This window comes from Salvia splendens, chromosome 10 (assembly GCF_004379255.2).
Source record: "Salvia splendens isolate huo1 chromosome 10, SspV2, whole genome shotgun sequence".
NCBI lineage: Eukaryota > Viridiplantae > Streptophyta > Magnoliopsida > Lamiales > Lamiaceae > Salvia > Salvia splendens.
In genome coordinates, this window is record NC_056041.1 from 12,379,795 (window position 1) to 12,401,790 (window position 21,996).

General features: G+C 37.8%; 2 protein-coding genes and 1 non-coding gene across 7 annotated transcripts; 2 read left to right on the top strand and 1 right to left on the bottom strand.

The window, feature by feature from the left end:
- Positions 1 to 7: 7 nt before the first annotated feature.
- LOC121752974 (amino acid transporter AVT6E-like) lies at positions 8 to 2,291 on the bottom strand. The gene has a single exon (XM_042148085.1). The coding sequence runs from the start codon at positions 1,888 to 1,890 to the stop codon at positions 454 to 456; it is 1,437 nt and encodes a 478-aa protein (XP_042004019.1). The 5' UTR covers positions 1,891 to 2,291; the 3' UTR covers positions 8 to 453.
- A 2,436-nt stretch (positions 2,292 to 4,727) lies between these two features.
- Positions 4,728 to 4,799, top strand: TRNAM-CAU. The gene has a single exon. It is a non-coding gene; the product is annotated as a tRNA-Met (tRNA).
- A 3,787-nt stretch (positions 4,800 to 8,586) lies between these two features.
- LOC121751299 (topless-related protein 1-like) lies at positions 8,587 to 16,309 on the top strand. Of its 5 annotated transcripts, none has more exons than XM_042146017.1 (26): positions 8,587 to 8,699; positions 9,355 to 9,493; positions 9,591 to 9,770; positions 9,864 to 9,977; positions 10,051 to 10,209; positions 10,439 to 10,616; positions 10,702 to 10,822; positions 11,246 to 11,352; positions 11,446 to 11,620; positions 11,719 to 11,828; positions 11,923 to 11,992; positions 12,079 to 12,152; positions 12,239 to 12,334; positions 12,412 to 12,507; positions 12,662 to 12,789; positions 12,869 to 13,103; positions 13,216 to 13,374; positions 13,482 to 13,556; positions 13,729 to 13,878; positions 13,964 to 14,074; positions 14,155 to 14,334; positions 14,427 to 14,555; positions 14,648 to 14,743; positions 14,884 to 15,072; positions 15,160 to 15,326; positions 15,848 to 16,309. In XM_042146017.1, exons 2-26 carry the CDS (start codon positions 9,414 to 9,416, stop codon positions 16,056 to 16,058), a joined length of 3,390 nt encoding a protein of 1,129 aa, XP_042001951.1. In that variant the 5' UTR covers positions 8,587 to 8,699; positions 9,355 to 9,413; the 3' UTR covers positions 16,059 to 16,309. The 5 variants fall into 5 exon arrangements, with proteins under 5 accessions (XP_042001951.1, XP_042001950.1, XP_042001949.1 ...); XM_042146016.1 differs by having other exon boundaries at positions 8,604 to 8,719; XM_042146015.1 differs by lacking the exon at positions 8,587 to 8,699 and adding an exon at positions 8,726 to 9,142.
- The last annotated feature ends 5,687 nt before the right edge of the window (positions 16,310 to 21,996 follow it).

Genomic DNA, 21,996 nt, shown 5'->3' on the forward strand with positions numbered 1-21,996 from the left:
CAAATCATTAAGAAGAAGAAGAAGAAAGAACTTATAATATAAAAGTCATCAAGATATCATAATACAACAGCTCAATATAATGATATGGTAGCAGTAAATCGATGAATATAGTGGCATTTTAATAATCTAGTTGTACAGACAAGAATAGCCAAAAAAATAAATTCACATTCTCTATAAGGGGAGGAAAAGGAGTATAGAAAGTATCCCATTCTTCGCTGGTTTCCTGGCCGCATTTTTCTGTGAGCAGCATCCCGTCAAGAGAAAACCCGGATACAAGAACACAAGCCAGCTTTTAGCAGAACAAAATTTTGAAACTCCTTTACGATACAACAATCGCCAAATTCGTCACATCACATGTAATGATGATGAAAGCAGCAATACAACAAATGTTTATATTACTCCATGAAACATTCAACATATTGGGCCTTCTCAAGAAAAACTCCACTGGCTGAGTTATTCAGAATCACCCTTGAGGCTATAGATATTGCCAACCACTCCAACAATACTAACTATAACAGCCAATGTTAACATGAACCAAGACAATAACCTCTCGGAAAAGCTCAGCCCGCTCCCTACTTTGCTCAACCTCAATGCAATGAGAGGTGGAAAGGTGAAAGCTAATGAGACCGCTGTTGTTGCTCCTGTAAACTTAAAAGCCGTCCAAATATTAGGGATCATAGTCGAGCCTAAATATATAAGCCCTAAGAGCACAAAGGTTAAGACCAGACACCGCTTCCTGCTCTCCGAGAGAGGATTCAATCCATCAAAAATTAGTGTGTCCACTGTTTGCCTCAAGGAAAAATGAATAACTGGGAACACGAGAACCAAATGCAGAATGTATCCTATACGAACAAAGTAGTTCAAAGCTGTGCTGAACCGGATGCCAAGATCCTTATCAAAGTTAGTGAGCACATCGGATTCAGTATCCTTCCCAAAGAGTAAATAGCCAGCTATCGCAGTAGAAGCATACACAGCAACACAAATCGCAGCCGTGATCCTTCCCACACGGTACATTTTACTTGGTGAGCGCCCTTCAAGCTCGTTATAAATTGGTTGGACATTAAAGTGGCACACATAAGCATTTGACATGATAGGAATCACCACAAGCAGATCAAGAATTGCCTTCTTGGATCCAAAATCAGGCATCATCCTAGGAGGTTCTATTTTCCCCTCAATAAGCTTGATAAGAGCCACAATGAACACAACAACAACAAAAACAACTGCAAGCGCTACAGAAGCTGCTGAAGTTGTGCTCAAGGAATCAATCCTATCCAAGGTACACAACGGTGCGAGAAACAGCACTAGAACTATTAGAATCACTATCTTCCTATGATCCCAAAAACCATTACCCCACCACTGGTCAAAAACTCCCATGTGATGAAGGGATCCCGACATCACATCCCCGATGATGATCAGATACACAACCAAAACACCAGCATTGTTTACAATTATGCAGATTTCGGATAAGGTTCTAGCAGTCCTACCCAATGCAGCTTCAACAACCTCACCATATGTAGCTGCCTTACATTGGACAGCAAACCTCACTAGCAACTCCACGCTGATCTCAGACAAAATAGCCATGAAACATATCAAGATTACACCAACAAACAGCCCCAAAACTTTCATTGTTGCAGGCAAGGCCATGATGCCAGCTCCAATGATAGAGGTGGTGAGATTAAAGACAGCACCATAAATCCCAGACCCAGATTTATTTTCACCAAAAATAAGGGGCAAATCATCAAAATCAAGGTCATCTTCATCGTCCAAACCATCTGTATTAGATCGATTTGAATACCCATTTTCATGATCGGGTGAAATCAATCGGAAAGCTTGAGTCTTTAATAGAAAATTTTCATCTTTCACGTCTAATTTCGAGTAATTGCTATCCATATGTGTTTCTTAGTCTACATATACCCACACATATACACACGAAAACACGGTACCTCAACCTTTCTCTAAATGTAGAGATTCAAATGCAAAAACATAGATTGCCAACAAAAATCCAGAGAGGAAACCGCGAAACTTACAGTTATTTTGGATTTGGATGATAATTTGACGCGGGATTTCCTGAAATTCAAGAATGGGTTGGTTTTGGCAAAAGGAGATCCAGATCTCAGCCGCAAATTGATATGATTTTGATCTGGATCGGCAAAAGAACCAATGAGAATAGCTAAAGGAAAAGATTTATGGAATTTGGAGTTGAATCTTGATATGTGCGGTATAAGACGGTTGGAGGAGGTCGGACTTGGTTGATTTTCAACTTTTTTTTTTTTATTTTTTTCTGAGGGCTCATGAAATTATTAATTTTAATTTCAGATGCTTAGTATAGGGGGGAGTTTCACTTTACCCTACTTCCAAGTTTGATTTTTGGCCTTTCACTTTATTCTAACTAAACTATTCAGACTTTTTGTCCTAAATTGAATTTAATATAAGTTAGTTTCCATTCGCGTGTTGAAATAGCATCGGCTGATTTCTTTTTCATACTAATTCTTTCTTTTTAGTCAAAACTACTACAAGTTTTTTAATTGTGTTTAGGGTTAGGATCAAGTAATACTGAATCATCTTCAATTGTATACATCAAATTCTAATTCTAACTCTAATTTTAAGTATATATTATTACTATTAAAAAGTAATTTTACTTCAATAATTTAATACTATTAAATACAAATTCAACATTATTTTTTAATATGTTTGTATAAAATTTTTATAGTAAATTCATATTTGATGTTGTTTCATAGAAATGCAAAATTGAGTTTTGGTGTTTGATTGTAGATAACCTTAATAATGACTTCTAATGATTGGTGTATAAGTATTGTTAAGAAAACAACTATAGAAAACTTATGTTAAGAAAAAATATGTTATCTCGTGCATACGATAATGAATAAATACTTATTCTATAAAGTAGAAATTGTTAATGATTTTTCTAATATTGTAGTCTATAGGAAATTATTACTCATCCGTCTCATGATACTCACACTTTTCTTTTTTCGTAGTAGATTAAAGATTGAATAATTAGTGCAATTAAATTAGTATTTTAAGTATAATAAGGGGACACATAATTAATTTGAATATGTTATTTAAATATCTTAATTATTACTTAATTAAAATATAAATAATGCAATTGGTTTGGGACGAGCCAAAAAACGAAAAGTGTGAATAGCTTGAGACGGGATAGTACCTATCTATTTGTATTTATCTACTTTTAAAGTGCAGTAAGAATTAATTGGCTTGATATAATAACTGAATTTAAATCGTACTTGGTAAATTTTGTTGTTGAAGTCTCGAAGATAATTTTTACTAGTATATGTGTGCTATTAATACTTTGTAAGTAAGCGGTTTTGAGTTTAAAGGGAAAACCTTCAACCAATCGATGTTACTAGTACTTTATTAAGGACGAACCTATCACCAAATCGTGACTAGAATATTAATTTTTGATAAATTAGTTAACATTCAAATTTTGGTATATGGTTTTTGGTTTCTTAACGTTGAACATAAATACAAATACAAACATGTTGTGATCAGATATTTTGGAGTACTTTTCTTCAAATTAAACATTGGCATTGAAGATAAAAGTGTTAGATTTAAACCAGGGTGCGTATAAAGGTACATCCCATTTTCAAGTAAATGAAATCAAAGTGCAGACTTTTAACGTAAATGATATATAAAAAAAGTGCAAACTGCAAAAATAAAGTAAAAGTGCATGGGCCTAAAATTTATTGTATAATTTTCTCTCATTTTATTGTCAACAAATGAGTTACTACATGTTTTGGTTATTACCTAGGAGTATCTAATAAAACGAACAAGTATTAGTTAAAATATTGTTTAGTTAGGCGACTAGCGAGATATATGATCTTTACTTCACAATCTAATTTTATTTTCTACTGCCACTAACTTCTCGATGCAGAATAGTACTCCACTTACTACTACCAGTTATGCAAAAGAATCATACTTATATGGATAATTTTTTTACTACCTTAATATTATATGCAGTGGCGGATCCAGGATCCGGAAACGGAGGGGGCGGAATATATAGTATTAGCTTGATTTAGTGCGGACATGGCTATTTCTTTTGTTGTTCGGGGCGACGCCGGAGGCAAATGGAGGGGGCGAACATGGTAATTTTACATCCCGATAAGGGGAAAATAGTCGCACGGAGGGGGCGACCGCCCCCTCCTGCCCCCCCTAGATCCGCCACTGATTATATGTCCAAATTTCCAATGATTTCTTTTTTTTTTCTTAAAAAATATTCCAATTTCAAAATCGTAGCATTCTAATAACAAATATCTAGACTCACAAAATGCTGCCCTCATATTTTTTCGTTTAAATAATTGACGTGCAGTGAACAAATTGGCAACATTATATTATTTATATATAATCGAAAAAAATAGATTTGGATATCTTGTGGTACACTAATAAATAAGGAGAATACCGAAATATTACGGTGTGACTTAAAGTATTATACGATTTCTTAAAATTGAGAGTTTGAGACAATATAATGCATTTTCGTTTTATAACTTTTATGCATTTTCGTTTTATAACTTTTATGCATTTTGAAACTTAGAAAATCGAAACCACGAATCTACTTCTCACGTATATCTTGGATATCTTTATGATATATTTATTCAATCGAAGTTAAATTTAACATGAAATGATGAAACGGATGTGGATCCTGGATTTCTTTAAAAACACTACTTGTAATTATAAATTGAATCTTGCTTTGAACATCAATCAGAGTGGCGCAGCGGAAGCGTGGTGGGCCCATAACCCACAGGTCCCAGGATCGAAACCTGGCTCTGATAAATTTATTCTGATAAGCGTCCAATTCCACTTTTTTTTTAAAAATTTTTGTACGTTATATTTTAAATTCTTATAAATAATAGTATGATTTCATCTAACCACAATTAAAACTCATAGAATAGTCCACAGGAGTATATTGTCACAAAGTTATTATAAGGCTAAATATTATAGATTTTTGAACACGACAAATTTATATCGAATTATGCTTTATTTTAACATTTCGTCTTTAAATGTCTATTATAATTATTGGTGTACTGAATAAAGTATTGATTATAGTCTGACCCATCCACATGTGAAGATATAACTAAAACCAATTATTTTCAAATATATTAGGGCTAAACCAATTTTTTTCAAATATATTAGGGCATCCACAGTGGGGCGGATGATAGTCCGCCCGATATGCGGACGATGACACATCCATCGTCCGCGCCCTATGCTTTGTCCGCGGACGATAGAGCTTCGACCACGCATCGTCCGCGGTATCGTCCGTCCCACTGCGGGTCACGCGGACGATGCAACGCGTTTTCCTTTTTTATTTTTTTTAACTCTTCAAAATTTATTATATATATACACCCCAACTTCACTCTTCCATTCTCATTTTTCCATACACTAAAAAAATGAATCACGGTGGCCGGGTACAGACCCTGATGAATACCAGGCCTTTGACTCCAACACCCAATACGATCCCGATTTTAGTACGGATTCGTACGGGATGTCAGACATGAAGTCGTTTCCCACCCGCGCCCACGCCCACGCCCTACCCCACCGCCGCCGCCTCGGGCTCTTCCACCAAGAAGAAGCGGAACAGGCAAAGGGCCCACAAGTTGCCGCCTCCGGAGAAGAATGAAGAGTTCGCCCCAGGGAGGACGAACTACAACCCGAATGAAACCATCGTCTTGGTTAGATGTTGGATTGATATTTCGGAGGACCCGATGTTTGCCAACAACCAAAAGCAAATCGCGTACTTGGAGCGCATCGTTGATCCCTACAACGAGGCCAAGCATGCGGCCGCCTACAAGCGCCAGAGGGAGCAGCTCCGCAAGCACTGGGATCAGGTGAAGAAGAAGGTCAATTTGTTCTCGGCGGAGTACGAAAAGTGCTTGAGGGAGCAGGGCAGCGGCGAGAGTTTGACTGATGTGCGCGATAAAGCGCTTGCGTCGTACATTTCATTGTACGACGCTTTCAAGCATTACAACTCCTGGCTCCTCTTGAAGGATAAGCAGAAGTTCCAAGGACGGATTATGTCCCTATCGACTGCGGCGAATAGGACGAAGAACACCGCAGCCGGTGATTATACGAGCAGCGACAGCGGCACACCTCCGATGGACCTCAACCAGCCGATGTACGAGGATGAGAGTTCCGACACACCGATGTCCTCCCGGCGTCCCATTGGCGTCAAGGCTGCCAAGAACAAGGGCAAGGCGAAGGCGACATCCTCACAAGCCGCGGCCCCGGACCCGTCCCCGACCCCGACTTCAGTTGCGGGACATGCCTACGCGGAGTTGGTGGCGGCCGCCAACCGGAGGACGTTGTTGGATACGCACCACGCCCTCATGCAGTGCGAGGACCCGGGCAAAGCCGAATACCTCAAGTGGATGATCGATGATCTGCGGCGCAAGCTGGGAATGAAGGATTAGTAATGTAGGATTTAGTGAACTTGTTTTTTATTTCTAACTCTTGTAATTTTTTTTAATTAGTAATGTAGGATTTGCCTTTAATCGTAGTGTTTTTTTTTATAATTTTGGATGATATATTTGAAAACATAAAAAAATTAATTAACAAAATAGTAGTGAAAACAATAGGATGGACTTTAGAGCGTCCCACTGCAAGTGAAAGAGTATGAGGATAGAATGCAGATGTGATAGAGCATAGGACGGCCCAACGTGGATACTCTTACTATTGGGATGACCAAATATGTGGTATCCAAACAAAGTAAATGCATGACATGTGATTTAACTATATATAAAAATCTATATCAAAGGGAGGGACGAAAGAGATCGAAATATATATAAAAAAATAGAGCTTGTAATGTACAGAAAACGTTATTGAGTCGATTAGTTGTAGGTATAATTCAATAATTGCGTGAACTAAAATGGGAGTGTGTAGTAATGCAATTGTGCATTGTTGCTATACCAACCACTCAAAATCAAAAGCTTCACCAAACAATTGCATTTTCTATGCCCATTATTAATACTTCGATACCCCTATTTGGGCCCACAAAACATAGCTTTCGTTTTTTTCTATCAAATTACCAAACAGTGTGGTATGATGTGACATTAGTCATGTTATATTTGTATTGCTTTATTCCGCGATTACATAAATGATTCATTGTAGTATTGTTTCTCAAAATTTTTTAAAAACAATCTTAGTCATATATCATAATCCACAATTTGTATCCCTATTCCCTAGTTAGTAGTGACCACATTATTGATGGCGAAATGTACGCTCTCCATTATCTCAAGTACAATTTCATTAATAGCAATTAAATAATGCATTTTTTTTGGAACAAGACAGAAAATACAAACAATAATGTTCGGAAAAAACCATAGTGTGATTGATTCATTTTTATTATTGATTCATTTTTATTACTTTATTTATGCTTGAGTATATCTCCCTAATAAGAACTTTGCTTATATTTTTCATAATAAGATCATAGTAGTAAAATATAAGAGCATCATTAACGCCATGGGCCGGGCAGCAAATCGCAAGTCCCGGCCCGTCACAAGTGTTGGATGGAGGAGAGTCACGGCCTGGGCCGGTCCCGGGGCCGCATTTGCAGCCCTGCCCATGCGCGCGTTAATTGGTGCGGGACGTGACGCAACGCGGCCCGACCCAGGGTTATTTCGTGTTCGGGCCGGGTCGCAACGGATTTTTTTTTAAATTCGATTTTTTTATAAATACTACTCCATCCATTTTTATACACATTCAACTTCATTTCAACTTCATATCTCTTCCTAAAATTTGAAAAAATGCCTCCTCGTCAAAGATTATTCGAAGCTCAAATGTCCTGGTTGTTAGCAGAGGCGGTACCGGCAATCCAAGAAGAAATCAACAACGAAGTAGAACGCTACCAAGCTGCTATTCAAGCTTGGAACGAACAACAAATCCGGGTACCACGTACTCGGATGTATATTCACCGAGACCGTGAACAAGCTGCCTTGCGGCTTTTTAGGGATTATTTCTCTAGAGATCCGCTATGGAGTGATCAGATGTTCCATCGCTGGTTCCGGATGCTAACTCAAAGTTCACGGACTTAAAAAAAAACTTGGAAATAGTAAAAAGTACCTCAAATGATACTAACTCAAAGTTTACGGACCTAAAATGATATTTTCAAAGTTCACGGATCTAAAATGATTATTTGACAAAGTTCGTGGACCAAAAATGATGTTCCCTCAAAATTAAATTCGATGTCCACAAAAGCAGGTCAATTTAAAGCGTCGAATATCGCTCTCTCATATTTCCAGCAACAATCATATCATATGAAAAGCTCAATCGTAGCCGTTGAATGCAGCGCATGACTACATCACAGGGGCCCACTCTCCACAGCCCAGCCCATTCAACGGTTCGGAAAGCTTCGTGTCTTGCTGTGCACCGTACGCGAAGTGTAGGGTATCACAACCCAGCTTGGAGCCAAAGATATCAAGCCGATTACTCGGAGCAAAATCAAGCCGGCTCGGTTGGGCCCCGCATGACTGTACTTGTCGTGATAAGTATATTGTCAAAATGATAAGCTTGACTGCTTATCATCTTCACTATTTTGCTCCTTCCGACAAATGAATTCATTTATTTGTGCTGCAATCAAGGCTGTGATCCCATTTCCTCCGTCGATATAGTTTAGAGAGAGAAACCCATTGTTTTTTGTATGCATATCTGTGAGAGATTGAACCATACTTTCACCTTGAGTTCAGTGTTCTCTGCTTCAGTTGATTTTCTAAAACTCTTCATCTTCTATATTTAATTACACGTAATATTAATAAATATGAATATTAGGGTGTTTTGGGAGTGGGAGTGCTTTTTTTGTACCACACTGGAATCTTTATTTTGAAGGGCTATATTTTCTATTTTTTCTCATTTTTTCAGCTCCAACTTTTCCTCACTTATTAGCTCATAGATGGTAATCTTGAAATTGCTTTTGGGGTTTCCTTTAAGTGCCCTTTTCCTTTGCATCTCGGATTCGATTTAAAGCCACTTTCATTTGTGTGATTCTTTTCCATTATTTAACCTCGGATGCAGCAATTCTTTATCAAAATTTCGGCCACATATTGTCGGTGCATGCTCAAACGTTAAACCCTACATCCTATGCTGATCTTGCAAAAAAAAATTCAAGTTTTTCCCCTTAATTGAGGTGATCTTAAGGATCTAGGTTAATTCTGTGTTTTTTTCCTCTTGCCCTTTTTTTGGGGGGGAGGGTTTGTTTTTTATTACTCCACTTTGTTTTTTCTTGTGTTGTACTCTATTATGTTGTACTACTAGTTCTTTTGCAGTTCATGTGAAGCAAAATTAAATGAAGGGATCGTTTCTGATTCGCCCTTGATTTTGCTTTTGGGTTTTTTGCAGATCCATTTCTGTAATCGCTTTTGAAAAGTTGCGCTGTGACTGAAGAAGAGTTGATTGAGATGTCTTCTCTGAGTAGAGAACTTGTTTTCTTGATTTTACAATTCCTGGACGAAGAGAAGTTTAAGGAGACTGTTCACAAGTAGGTTTATTGTTTTATTGATTTACATTTGTATGGTTCTTTTTTTTTTCTTGTCTGAAAATTGTGCATTTCATATTTTTGACCTGTCTAATAATAGGCTTGAGCAAGAATCGGGGTTCTTCTTTAACATGAAGCATTTTGAGGATGAGGTGCACAATGGGAACTGGGAGGAGGTTGAAAGATACCTCTCTGGCTTCACGAAAGTGGACGACAATCGCTATTCGATGAAGTTGTTTTTTGAGATTAGAAAGCAGAAGTACCTTGAAGCATTGGATAAGTGAGATTTTAACACTCGTGATTTATAATCTGAATTAGCCCTTAAGAGATTAGAGTGGGTCGATTTATCATCGGTATCTGTGTTGTTGTGTAGGCATGATCTGTCCAAAGCTGTTGATGTTCTTGTTAAGGATCTTAAAGTGTTTTCGTCCTTTAATGAAGAGCTTTTTAAGGAGATAACTCAGCTGTTGACGTTGGAGAACTTCAGGTACTTGTTCTTTTGTGATTGTTGACAATCATCGTGACAGACGTTGAATATGTTTTGCTTGAATATGTCTCAGGGACAACGAGCAACTCTCCAAGTATGGAGATACAAGATCCGCTCGAGCTGTTATGCTAGTTGAACTGAAAAAGCTTATCGAGGCAAATCCATTGTTTCGTGACAAGCTGCAATTCCCTAACCTCAAGAACTCAAGGCTCAGGACGCTCATTAATCAAAGGTAGACTTCAATTTGACATGTGAATCAATCGTAACTATATGATATTTTTTATGATTACAAGAGGTTTGGCTATGGACTGATATGTCTGATATAGTTTAGTATTTACATGGTAACATGGGTAGGATTTATGCTTTGCCCCATGTTTTGTTGATTGGTATCTCGAAGCCTAAGGTATTTAGGAGATCAACGGTTTGGATAGAGGAGGTACTAATAATATTTTCATATGCAGCTTGAACTGGCAGCACCAGCTTTGTAAAACTCCCAAGCCGAACCCAGATATCAAAACACTCTTCGTGGATCATTCATGCGGACAGCCAAATGGTGCAAGCACGCCTTCTCAAGCAAACAATCCCCTGCTTGGAGGAGCAGTTCCAAAGCCTGGAGGCTTCCCTCTTGCTGCACATGCGGTTTGAATTTGTATATCTTATTTAACTGACGGAGTTTTCTTGCTGTGACTTGTTATACTTACTGGCCCGTGATTGATGATACCAGCCGTTCCAACCCATGCCTGTACCAGTTCCAACACCTCTTGCTAGTTGGATGTCCAATCCACCGGCTGGAACTCATCCAGCAGTTTCTGGTGGGCCTCTTCTTGGTCCTCCTCCGATTCCAGGTAGCACTCTCTCTTTATCAGTGACGAGGATCTAGATTATCTAAGATTCAAATCTCGCAATGCTTGCTAAGTTTTGTGCCTCGCAAGACATTATAATCTGTCTGGCTTGATTTGTTGAACATTCTAAGATCAATAAACTTGCAATGCATATTGTGTCGAAGGGTTGTCCGTATGGTTTGCAGTAGAGTGGTTTATATCGAGAGACCTGGAGATCTCTTATCTGCAGTCTTAACACTTTTATGATATTCACAGAGAAGTATATGGCAATTACCATGCAAGTTTTATTGGTGATATATATGGGTCGGACAAACCGAGTTAATTAGATGTCCTAAATTGTTCCATGTTTCATGAAACACCCCTTAACCTTTGTGCTCACAAAACTTGCAAGATTTCTAAGTGTATTTCTTGTTGAGTTCTGTACAGCTGGATTTAAGTATCCTAGGACTCCACCAAACCCATCTATCGATTTCCTATCTGGTGATTCTGATCACGTGAACAGAAGAACCAGGCCTTTGGGGATTTCTGATGAGGTAATTAGATGTTACGAAGATCAAATTCTTCAGATGAGATAATTCGTTGTTGTTACATTCATCAGGTTATATTATGTGTGCTTTCATATGCAGGCAAGTCAGGCTAGTCTTCCTGTGAATATACAGCCTCTCTCATTTCCTGGGATTGCTCACAGCCATACCTTCAGCGCTCTGGATGATTTTCCAAAATCTGTAGCATGGACTTTTAGCCAAGGATCAACTCCTATGAGCATGGATTTTCATCCTGCCCAACAAACGTTACTTCTAGGTTGAGTTAACTGGACAAGATATATTTGTGATTCTTTGAGGGTTTTTTTAATTTGTAAAAAATGTTGAATCAATAGTCTATGTATGTAATAAAACCAGTTGGCACAAATGTGGGAGATATCGGGCTGTGGGAGGTTGGTTCAAGGGAGCGGCTCATGCAGAGAAACTTCAAAGTCTGGGATCTGAGCAAATGTTCCATGTCTTTTCAGGTTGCCACGTATTTTCTTGACTGAAAAATACCTCAATGGTGTTTACGGAATTCATTTAATTTCAACAGGGTTTTGACTCGTTTGTTTAATTCAGGCTAGTGTGGCAAAAGACGCTGGTGTCTCGGTAAATCGTGTTATTTGGAGCCCTGATGGATCTTTGTTTGGTATGAGTTTAGATGATATATTTTCCAATCGAAGAAATCTTAGAGGAAGCTATCTGATTTGTTATCTTTAACTTTCTGCTTAATAGGTGTTGCATATTCTAGACACATCGTACAAATTTATTCATATCATGGGAAGAATGATGTTCGTCAGCATTTGGAGGTATTATATGATCATTCGACCTTTATTTACTTGCTAGAAAGTTTATGGTTTATTTGAGAAATTGCTACTGGGTACTTGTGTTCCAGGTCGATGCTCATGTTGGTGCAGTAAACGATCTTGCATTCTCCCATCCCAATAAGCAGCTCTCGGTGATAACCTGTGGGGATGACAAGCTTATCAAGGTTGTTTAGGATACACTCTAGCTTGAAAGAATCGAACAGCTTCATGTGATATCACTCTCTTTATCTTTAATTTCTAGGTCTGGGATGCCACCACTGGTGCAAAACAATATACTTTTGAAGGTCATGAAGCCCCTGTTTATTCGGTGTGCCCTCACAATAAAGACAGTATCCAGGTAATAAAGCATCATACCATTCTATTTTTATATAACTTGAGTATATCATGCCAATCTTTAGCCCCCTCATGACTAAGAATATCTATAGCATTGCTGTAGGGTTTATTAAGATCTTGTAGTGGTTATGATCTCTAATTTCTGTGTCATTTTCCAGTTTATCTTTTCTACAGCTTTAGATGGAAAAATTAAGGCATGGCTATATGATAATCTGGGGTCTCGAGTTGATTATGATGCCCCTGGTCGTTGGTGTACGACTCTGGCCTACAGTTCTGATGGAAAAAGGTTATAACCTGCTGCTGCATTTCGATTTATTGTGAAATTGTCACTCAGCCATATTATAATTTGGCAATTTCTCGCTCAGGCTTTTCTCCTGTGGGACTAGTAAAGAAGGAGAGTCCCATATCGTAGAATGGAATGAAAGTGAAGGAGCTGTGAAGAGAATATATCAAGGTTTCCGAAAACGGTCGTTGGGGGTAGTGCAGTTTGACACTGCTAAAAACAGATTTTTGGCAGCTGGTGATGATTTTTCCATCAAAATCTGGGATATGGATAACACTCAACTTTTGACCTGTATTGATACCGATGGAGGTCTTCCTGTGAGTTTCAGTCATAGCATCGTAATATACACCCACACACACACCTTTGCATATATATTATGCGAAAAGCACTGCGCATTGTGCCTCAAATTTGCTTTTTCACCAATGCCAGGCAAGTCCTCGAATCCGCTTCAGCAAGAATGGGACACTGCTAGCTGTTTCTGCCAATGACAATGGGATCAAGATATTAGCAAACACTGATGGTTTCCGCGTACTACGTGCCTCTGAGAATCTGGCTTTCGATGCCTCGAGAACATCTGAAGGCGCCAAGGTAAATTCTTCAGACATATTTCCAACTACTTCTTGTGAAAGAATGAGATTATGAAGAAAAAAAAGATGGGAAATATTTACTAAAGCTTTTCGTATTGTTACCTGTAGCCAGTTGTAAGCCCCATATCTGCAGCAGCTACAAGTAGCATGGAACTTGCAGAGAGGGTGGCGGCCTCTGCAATGGTTGGTATTCCGCGGTTTTCTCCTTTCTGCTGCAAACGATGTGCTATTATTTAGACCATGAATTGGAATTTTAAACACCTACTCATTCTGAATTTCGTTCTTGGTGGACTGCGCTTCACCTTACTATTTGCAATTTGTGTGTGCTGAAAGCTTAGTCTTTGATTTTTGTTAGAATCGTGACACGAGAGACCATGGTGATGTTAAACCTAGAATAGCAGCAGAGGATGCTAATGACAAATTAAAGAATTGGAAGCTTAGTGAAATCAACGAACCATCTCTGTGCAGGTCATCAAAACTTCCCGAGCATTCAAAAGTAACAAAGGTATAATGCTCAATAATATGTAAGCGTCTAATGCATTTGTATTGGAGCTCTTAACATATTCAAGCTGTTGGTCTTGTTGCAACAGATATCTAGGTTGACATATACTAATTCAGGCAATGCCATACTTGCATTATCTTCAAATGCGATCCATTTGCTTTGGAAATGGCCACGGAGTGACCCTAATTTTAGTGGAAAGGTGAGAACAAAAATGAAGCTACTTCCCTCTTTAACTGTGAGTTTCAATCACTAATCGCTATGAAACGATGCTCTCTGTAGGCAACCACTAGTGTTTCACCTCAGTTATGGCAGCCATCAAGTGGAATCTTGATGACCAATGATATGCCTGATGTGAACCCCGAGGAAGCTGTTCCCTGCTTTGCCTTGTCTAAAAATGACTCTTATGTAATGTCAGCCTCAGGGGGGAAAATCTCTTTGTTTAACATGATGACTTTCAAGGTGACTTAGAGCGATAGATTATGTTTCGTGTTTCGGTGTGCTCCTGCCCATGTGCATGAATTTTCACCCCTCACTTTTTTGGATAACTGCAGACTATGACCACTTTTATGCCTCCGCCACCAGCAGCAACATCCTTAGCTTTCCATCCTCAAGATAACAACATAATCGCTATTGGGATGGATGACTCATCTATCCAGATATTTAACGTTAGGGTGGATGAGGTATCTCATAAGCACATAATATCAGCATACATTGTCCTTGTGGCTAGTCCAAAAGGTCTAGGTAGCTTATCGATAATATCCGCTTCTTGCAGGTTAAAAGCAAGCTTAAAGGACATTCTAAGCGTATCACGGGCCTTGCTTTCTCAAACACATTAAATGTGCTTGTTTCATCGGGTGCAGATGCCCAGGTTGACAATTTTATCGAACTCATCTTTTGCTGCAACACTGTTGCATATAGAATGCTTGATTTTTTTTGTTAAGATTCTTGATGAGTATAATGATATCTCTTATATATGACGGCTGATTTTAATTTCTTGCCCCACTCCAGCTGTGTGTGTGGAGCTCTGTTGGATGGGAAATGCAGAAGTCCAGGTTCTTGCAACTGCCGTCCCGAAGGTCGCCTGAGGCACCATCTGAAACACGTGTGCAATTTCATCATGACCAGACTCACTTTCTGGTCATACACGAGACTCAACTAGCCATATATGAAACAACCAAATTAGACTGCATACATCAGGTAAAAGAAAATTCCATTGAAGGCACTGATCAAGAAAATCGCTTGAGGCAACATTCTCTTACACTGTAGCTATATTTCTCCTTGCAGTGGGTACCGCCCGAATCTGCTGCCCCAATATCTCATGCCACATTCTCGTGCGACAGCCAGCTGGTTTATGCTAGTCTGCTAGATGGTACCATCTGCATATTCAATGCTGCACACCTTCGCTTGCGGTGCCGTATCAGTCGTTCTGCTTATCTTCCTTCAAGTGTCAGGCAAATCCCTTACACGATACTATGTTTTCGTGTTTCATTAGCAAAGGCTTCCATTCTGCCCTTTAGCCTCTAGGTCATCTATATCAGAATAAATGGAAGTATGAGACTCTGGATGCGAAGAAACAGATTTAGGTCTTTATATAATTTATACAAGAACCTAATTACGATATACTAGTAAATGAGAAAGTATGAGGAATTCGATTTTAACGTGACTCTTACACGTTTCATGGTTTATAATATGACTAGTGCTTAGCGTTAAGAGAAAATGGACTTAAGATACGCTACAGAAGACGTCTTAGAACCGGAGTTTTACCTTGAGCTAAATTTCGAATTAGCTTTGTTATTGCCAAAATCTATACTCCTGTATTTTTGTGAACCAATTTAAAAGTCATGTCAAAAGCTGAGAATATGTATGAAGTGTATGATAATACACTATTACAGAATGACATTGTGTTTCTTTTGTAATATGTTTGCTGCAAGAAATTTTGTTATGAAAATTGTGTGCTACTCTCCTCTTGCAGCTCCAGCATCCACCCAACAGTGATAGCTGCACACCCACAAGAAGTGAATCAATTTGCATTAGGTCTGTCGGATGGCTCTGTCCATGTCATCGAACCTCATGCATCTGAGGCCAAGTGGGGTGTGGCTCCGCCACCCGAAAATGGCTCCACAAGCAATGCCCCTGTCACTCCTTCAGTTGGAGCCTCGTCCTCGGATCAGCCTCAAAGATGATCTACACGTAGCCCTTGAATTGCTCTCGATCTACTATTTGTAGAGTGGCTCTGTGAGATCTTATCTTTTTGCAACACTGCTTTTGTTCACTTAACAGTTTGAGGTGTTTATGTGATTACATTAAGTAGAAGTAATCTGGCACCCCGTTTAAGACAAGAAAATATGTTCCAGACTGGACTAGAAGATCATGTTAATAATCCATGCACTTTTTACCGCTCGTTACTTTTTATATAGTGCTAATTTTGATTGAATTTGTTCGGTATTTTTTTTAAAATTTGAGTTGATGTTGTTTATTACTTGGTTCAAGTTTCTTTAGATTTAATCGAACATTTAATCATATGTTTTGGTTGCTAGAGATGACCGAGGGAGAAAAATTTCAGTTGATGTTGAGCTTTTTTGGGTCAATACATATCTGCGCTTGTTTTTAAGTGTAATTGTTAGAGTTTGTTGCTTTAGGGTGTCCACTATAGGGGCGGCGCCGCCCCCATTCCGATACCGACCTGCAGGCCTATAGTGGAGGGAGCGTCCGCCCCGGGGCGGACGATTTTTGTTGGGGCGGACGGTACTCCGGCGAGTTATGTGCGATGACACGCCGGCCTATAGTGGATCGTCGGGGCCCCATTAAATTTTTTTTTCAAAAATTCTACTATAAATACCACTCCACCACCACCACCCATTTTACACCATTTTCAAACAATCTCCATTCATTCACTCTCTATACCTTCATTCTCTAAAAATGCACGGTGGAGACGACGAATCACCCGACACTGACAAATCGGGATATGACGACTATCCTTCCCAGCCGTCGGGATATGACGGCTATCCTTCCCAGCCGTCGGGTTGGAGTCAAACTCCCCCTCTGTGGGGATCGAGTCCAACTCCTCCTCCATCTCAGCCGTAGAGGTCGAGTCCCACGCCCCAACCTTTTCAGAGGAATTTGAGTCGGTCGGCGTTTGGAGATTATAGACTCAACCTCGACGCGGTTAACCATCTGCGGCCGGAGACCCCTTTCCAATCCAGCCAATCTCCTTTCACCGATGCAGATCGAGACGCACTAGAGACGATGATGGGTCTGCTCAGTCCGGGAGTACATGAAACGCCGGCAGCACGCGTGGATACGCCCGTTCCGACGAGAGTCGGCGGGTCCGGTGGGGTGGGTGGAAGCAGGGGCGGCGGAAGAGGCGGCAGCCGTGGTGGCAGCGGCGCCAGCAGTGGCGGTGGCGGTGAGGGCAGCGGCGCCGGCAGCCGGCGGTGGACGGGCCACGCACTATACCAAAGCAGAGTCCATTGCTGTGGCGCGGGTGTGGGATGCCATCACATCGGACCCCATAGTGGGCACCGATCAGACCGATGGGAGCTTTTGAAAGCGCGTCCTGTTGGCATACAACGAGTTCAAACCTCGAGGCGCCAAACCGCGTGACGGAGAACAGCTCCGCAAAAAGTGGTCTAGGATTCTGCATGCCACCAAGCGGTTCAGCTCCATATACGAGAACAACCTGCTCAGTGCTGAGAGTGGCAGAAGCGAAGCCGATGTGAAGGCGCTTTCTTGTCCGCCACAATGGGCTAGAGCTCGTGTTGGGACATACTATCTCTTTAATATTTACCCTAATTTAAACTCGTTATATATAATCTATTTATAACTATATAAAATGTGAGTTTTGAGTCTTTAATATAAGCATTTTTTGAAGTACATTACTACTAAACATTTATAAATATCAAAAATATATAAAGGTATATAAATTGTGAGGTGTGATTTTGTTTTTTACTTTTTAATATTAAAAACATAAATTTAGGGTTCAGGAATATAACGTCAATACATTGTATTAAATATATCAACACAAAGACATGACAATGTCAACACAATTTTATATTGATATTGTACAAGCATTATATTGATATATTATGATAGTTATGGTTATATTTTCTGCTTGCCAAAAAATACGAAAATTCATGTTTTTTTTTTTTCCAATTTTGACATCGAAACATATGCAATTGAGATCTTATTGAAATTCTTATAAAATTATCTTTAATTTGATACATGTTGTGTGAAAAAATAATTTAAATTGTGATAGTTATATGCATTAAAGTTTGAAATATTTTTCAAAAGTTAGTTATAACTAATTTGTTGTGAAATAATAATACCCTAATTGACATATTTTGTACATTGTATTGATACTCGAGGCTGAATAATCTTGTCTCTTGATTTGAAGATCTAATATCTACTCCTTTCGTCCGCCATAAGGAGTCACATTCTTTGGCGACACGAGTTTTAAAAAATGTTAAGAAAAGTGAGTGGAAAAGAGTTAGTGGAATATTGGTCCCACTTGTCTATATTAGTTTTAAATGAAATGTAAGTGGAATGAGTTAGTGGAATGTGAGGCTCTATTACCATTTATGGTAAAAGTAATCCGGGACACCTTTTCGCGGACGGACAAAAATGGAAAAATATGATTCCTATTCGCGGACGGAGGGAATATCATTTAGTTGTAGTTAGCAATTTAGGGGTGAGTTAGCAAAAATGTTTTAAAAATCGGACAGGTGAGCGAATGGGCGAAACTACTGGCTCATGGTTCAGCCGGTCCAACTGGTTCAAATTTCAATCACTGGTCGAACCGTTTTACTGTTGCAAATGCATATAAATATATATACAATATACAAAACATATTAAATTTACATATAATTAATAATATATCAAAAAACATTAAACTTAAAGTATATATTTAGTTGTAAATAAAAATATTAAAATTTAGTACTTAAATGATAAAATTTCATAAATTTTTGTTGGTAAATAAAATTAAATATATAAATGATTAGTTATCGTAGATAAAAAAAAGTTAATAGATAATGTTCACTTTAACTAAAAAATTGTATTAGTAATATTTAATTAAACATGAATTATTAGTTATTTTAAGTAAAAAATATATGTTAATATTAATGGTTAGTGTATATAAATTAAATTGGTACAATAAAATATTAATATTTGGTACCAATAAATTATTAATATTTAAAATAATTAAACTCCTATATTATAAAATATTAAAATAAAATATAGGAAATGGAGTACATATCATAATTAATAATTTTTTAAATGAATACAAAATTAAAATGAATTACTAGTTTTGGTGGATAATAAATTTTATATGTAATGTATAAGAATAATTCATGGTCATAATATTTCAAAGTGGCCATGTGATGGAGTGGTAAAGATTTCGGTATTTAGAGAGGAGGTAATGTGTTCAAGCCCTAGCAACAACTAATTTTGAAATGAATATTTTGAAAAGGGAAAAATCGGTTTCCGGTTCACGGTTGAACCGGTCGATCGATCAGTTTCGCCGGTTTAACATACTTGTGGGTTTCAGAGGTGAATCGGGCCGGACTGTCTGTCGGTTCGCAGTTGAATCAGTCGAACCGACCGGCCCGATCTGGTTTTAAAACACTGGTTAGCAATATAAGACACCCATAATAATATAATAGTAAGATATTTGTCGTTCATTTGCATCGGTAGTAAAATAGATTTAGGTATAACTCAGTTATTGAATCCGCAATACACTAATTAAAAAATTTATTACTATCACATAATTAAAATTATATTAATTATTTCTAGAAACTCTCAAATCCAAAATAAATAGTTGTATAATAATAACTATATATAAGGCAAGTTTTGAGCCTCTATTATAATCATTTTTTAAAATAAATTTTGGATTATAGAGTAGAAGTTATATAAATTTGTAATGATTACACTTATTATTTAATACTACCGTATAAGAGTATCCGCAGTGGTGCGGATGTCCCGACGGACATCCCAAAAACACCTCATGCCACGTCATAAGGACTTCCTACTGCACTTCCACGTCATAAGGACATCCCACTGCACAGTGGCGGGCATCCCCAAGGACATTCCGATAAACTTCCCACAATAATAAAAAAATTAATAAAATAATCAGGACGTCCGTGGAGTCAACGCAATGGCGGACGTCCGCAAGGACGTCGCGACGGACGTCCCAGGAACGCCGCGAAACTCCGGTGTCCGCAGCGGACGTCCGTATCTGCGTCACCGCTGCACAATGACGGACGTCCCGCGCGGAACTCCGGCACGCCGACTGGACGTCCGCCGGGACGGGCGCCATTGTGGATGCTCTAAGCACCATATAGTCTATTATTAGAAGGTTTGAATTAGCGGTTACACTAATTATTTGTAAATTCACATTATTTACAACGTGGAATAACGGTTACACTATATAATACAATAAGATATTTGTTTCATTTGCATAAGTAGTAAAATACGTTTGGGTATTCTAATTCATAATATATAATACAATAAGATAGTTGTTTCATTTGCATAAGTAAAATAGATTTGGTATAATTCATCATTGAATCTGCAATTACACTAATTAAAAAATTTGTAATTGCCATAATATTAAGAATTATAATGATTATTTGAATAAAGATAAATGTACATAAATTGTATACGTACAAAACTCTTAAATTTTAAATTCAATTGAATTATATTACAAATTAATTTTGTTATTTGTTATATTATTATATAGCAATACAAAAGAAGTGGTCACAAAAATTTATATACTCTACAAATTTTCATATAATTTCGAGTTTGATTTGAAATAATCATATAATATTTAATTAAAAATAATATATATTTTGAAATTTATAGATATTTAATTTAAAATTTTAATATTTTCCTATATTGTTACGGAACCATTAGTATGTAATTTATTTAAGCTAATTCATATTTATAAATTGATTTTCAATATAAAATATCGAAAATGTTCGATTAGGAATGTACAATTTATGTACATTTATCACGAAACACTCCAAACTCAATATAAATAGCCGTAATTGTAATTAGGGTTTTTGTGCTTAGGCGCAGATGTTTATCGGCTTTCTATTTCAAGCTCAAGCTAAAGCAAGGCTGCTATCACCATGGTCGTCAGATATATTTATCTCATATCTAACCATACAAGACTCTACGCACTCTTTACCTTATTATCTTCGATTGTTGAATTTTCGTTTGAGAATAAGAGGATTTCAAAGGGAAAGAATGGAGGCAAGACGAAGGTGTGAGTTACTACCTTCAATTAATTTCAATTGCGTAAATTATTTGTTTATTTCCTGATTTTCCATACTAAAAAAATATTTGTTGTTCGTTTTATTGTTGATCTATTTGCAAAGGAGTTAGTATCAATTATTACCCTTTTTTTTATCTGAATGTTTGTCCTTGTAGTCATGACAATGTATGTGTATTGATCAGGGTGGGGATCCTTGCTATTTAGCACAATAGCCCATGTTTTTATAATACAACATAAAAATAATATGTATATATTTAATTTAATTAATTAATTAAATTATTTATTTTTATTATTGTGTTAGTAATAGCCAGGGTTGTTGTGCTAAATAGCACCGTAGAGGATCCCCATCCATATTGATCATCTATAATTTACTCCAGATCTTTAGAAGTATATTATAGTACTATTACTTTGCTAGTAACGGGATATTGAGCATTTGCCTAATTCTTAAGAGCAAGAGCAAGCACTATACCATGATTCAAAATGCTTAGGTAGAAAAATAAATTCACATCTAATTCCTCTAATACTAGTTTTTTACATAAACAACCACCCCTCTTGTTCCCACTCATACACTGAAAGTACCATAGGATAGTTTGAAACAAGAGCAATATGTTTTGAGGTCCAAATTATTTCATTACAAAGGGGAGACCCTAGTCCATACTAGAAACATGAGATACTAATAAAAGTCAATATGTACATATAGGCATAGTTTTAAATGAGAATCCATATGCAAAAAATAAGATTGAGAAATCATTGTTAGTCTTTTAATTGTGTAGATCCCTAGCAAAATGCAGCATTACAACATCAAGGTTACAATTCCTTAAGATACAATAGTTAATTTCAGCCAGAATGCGATG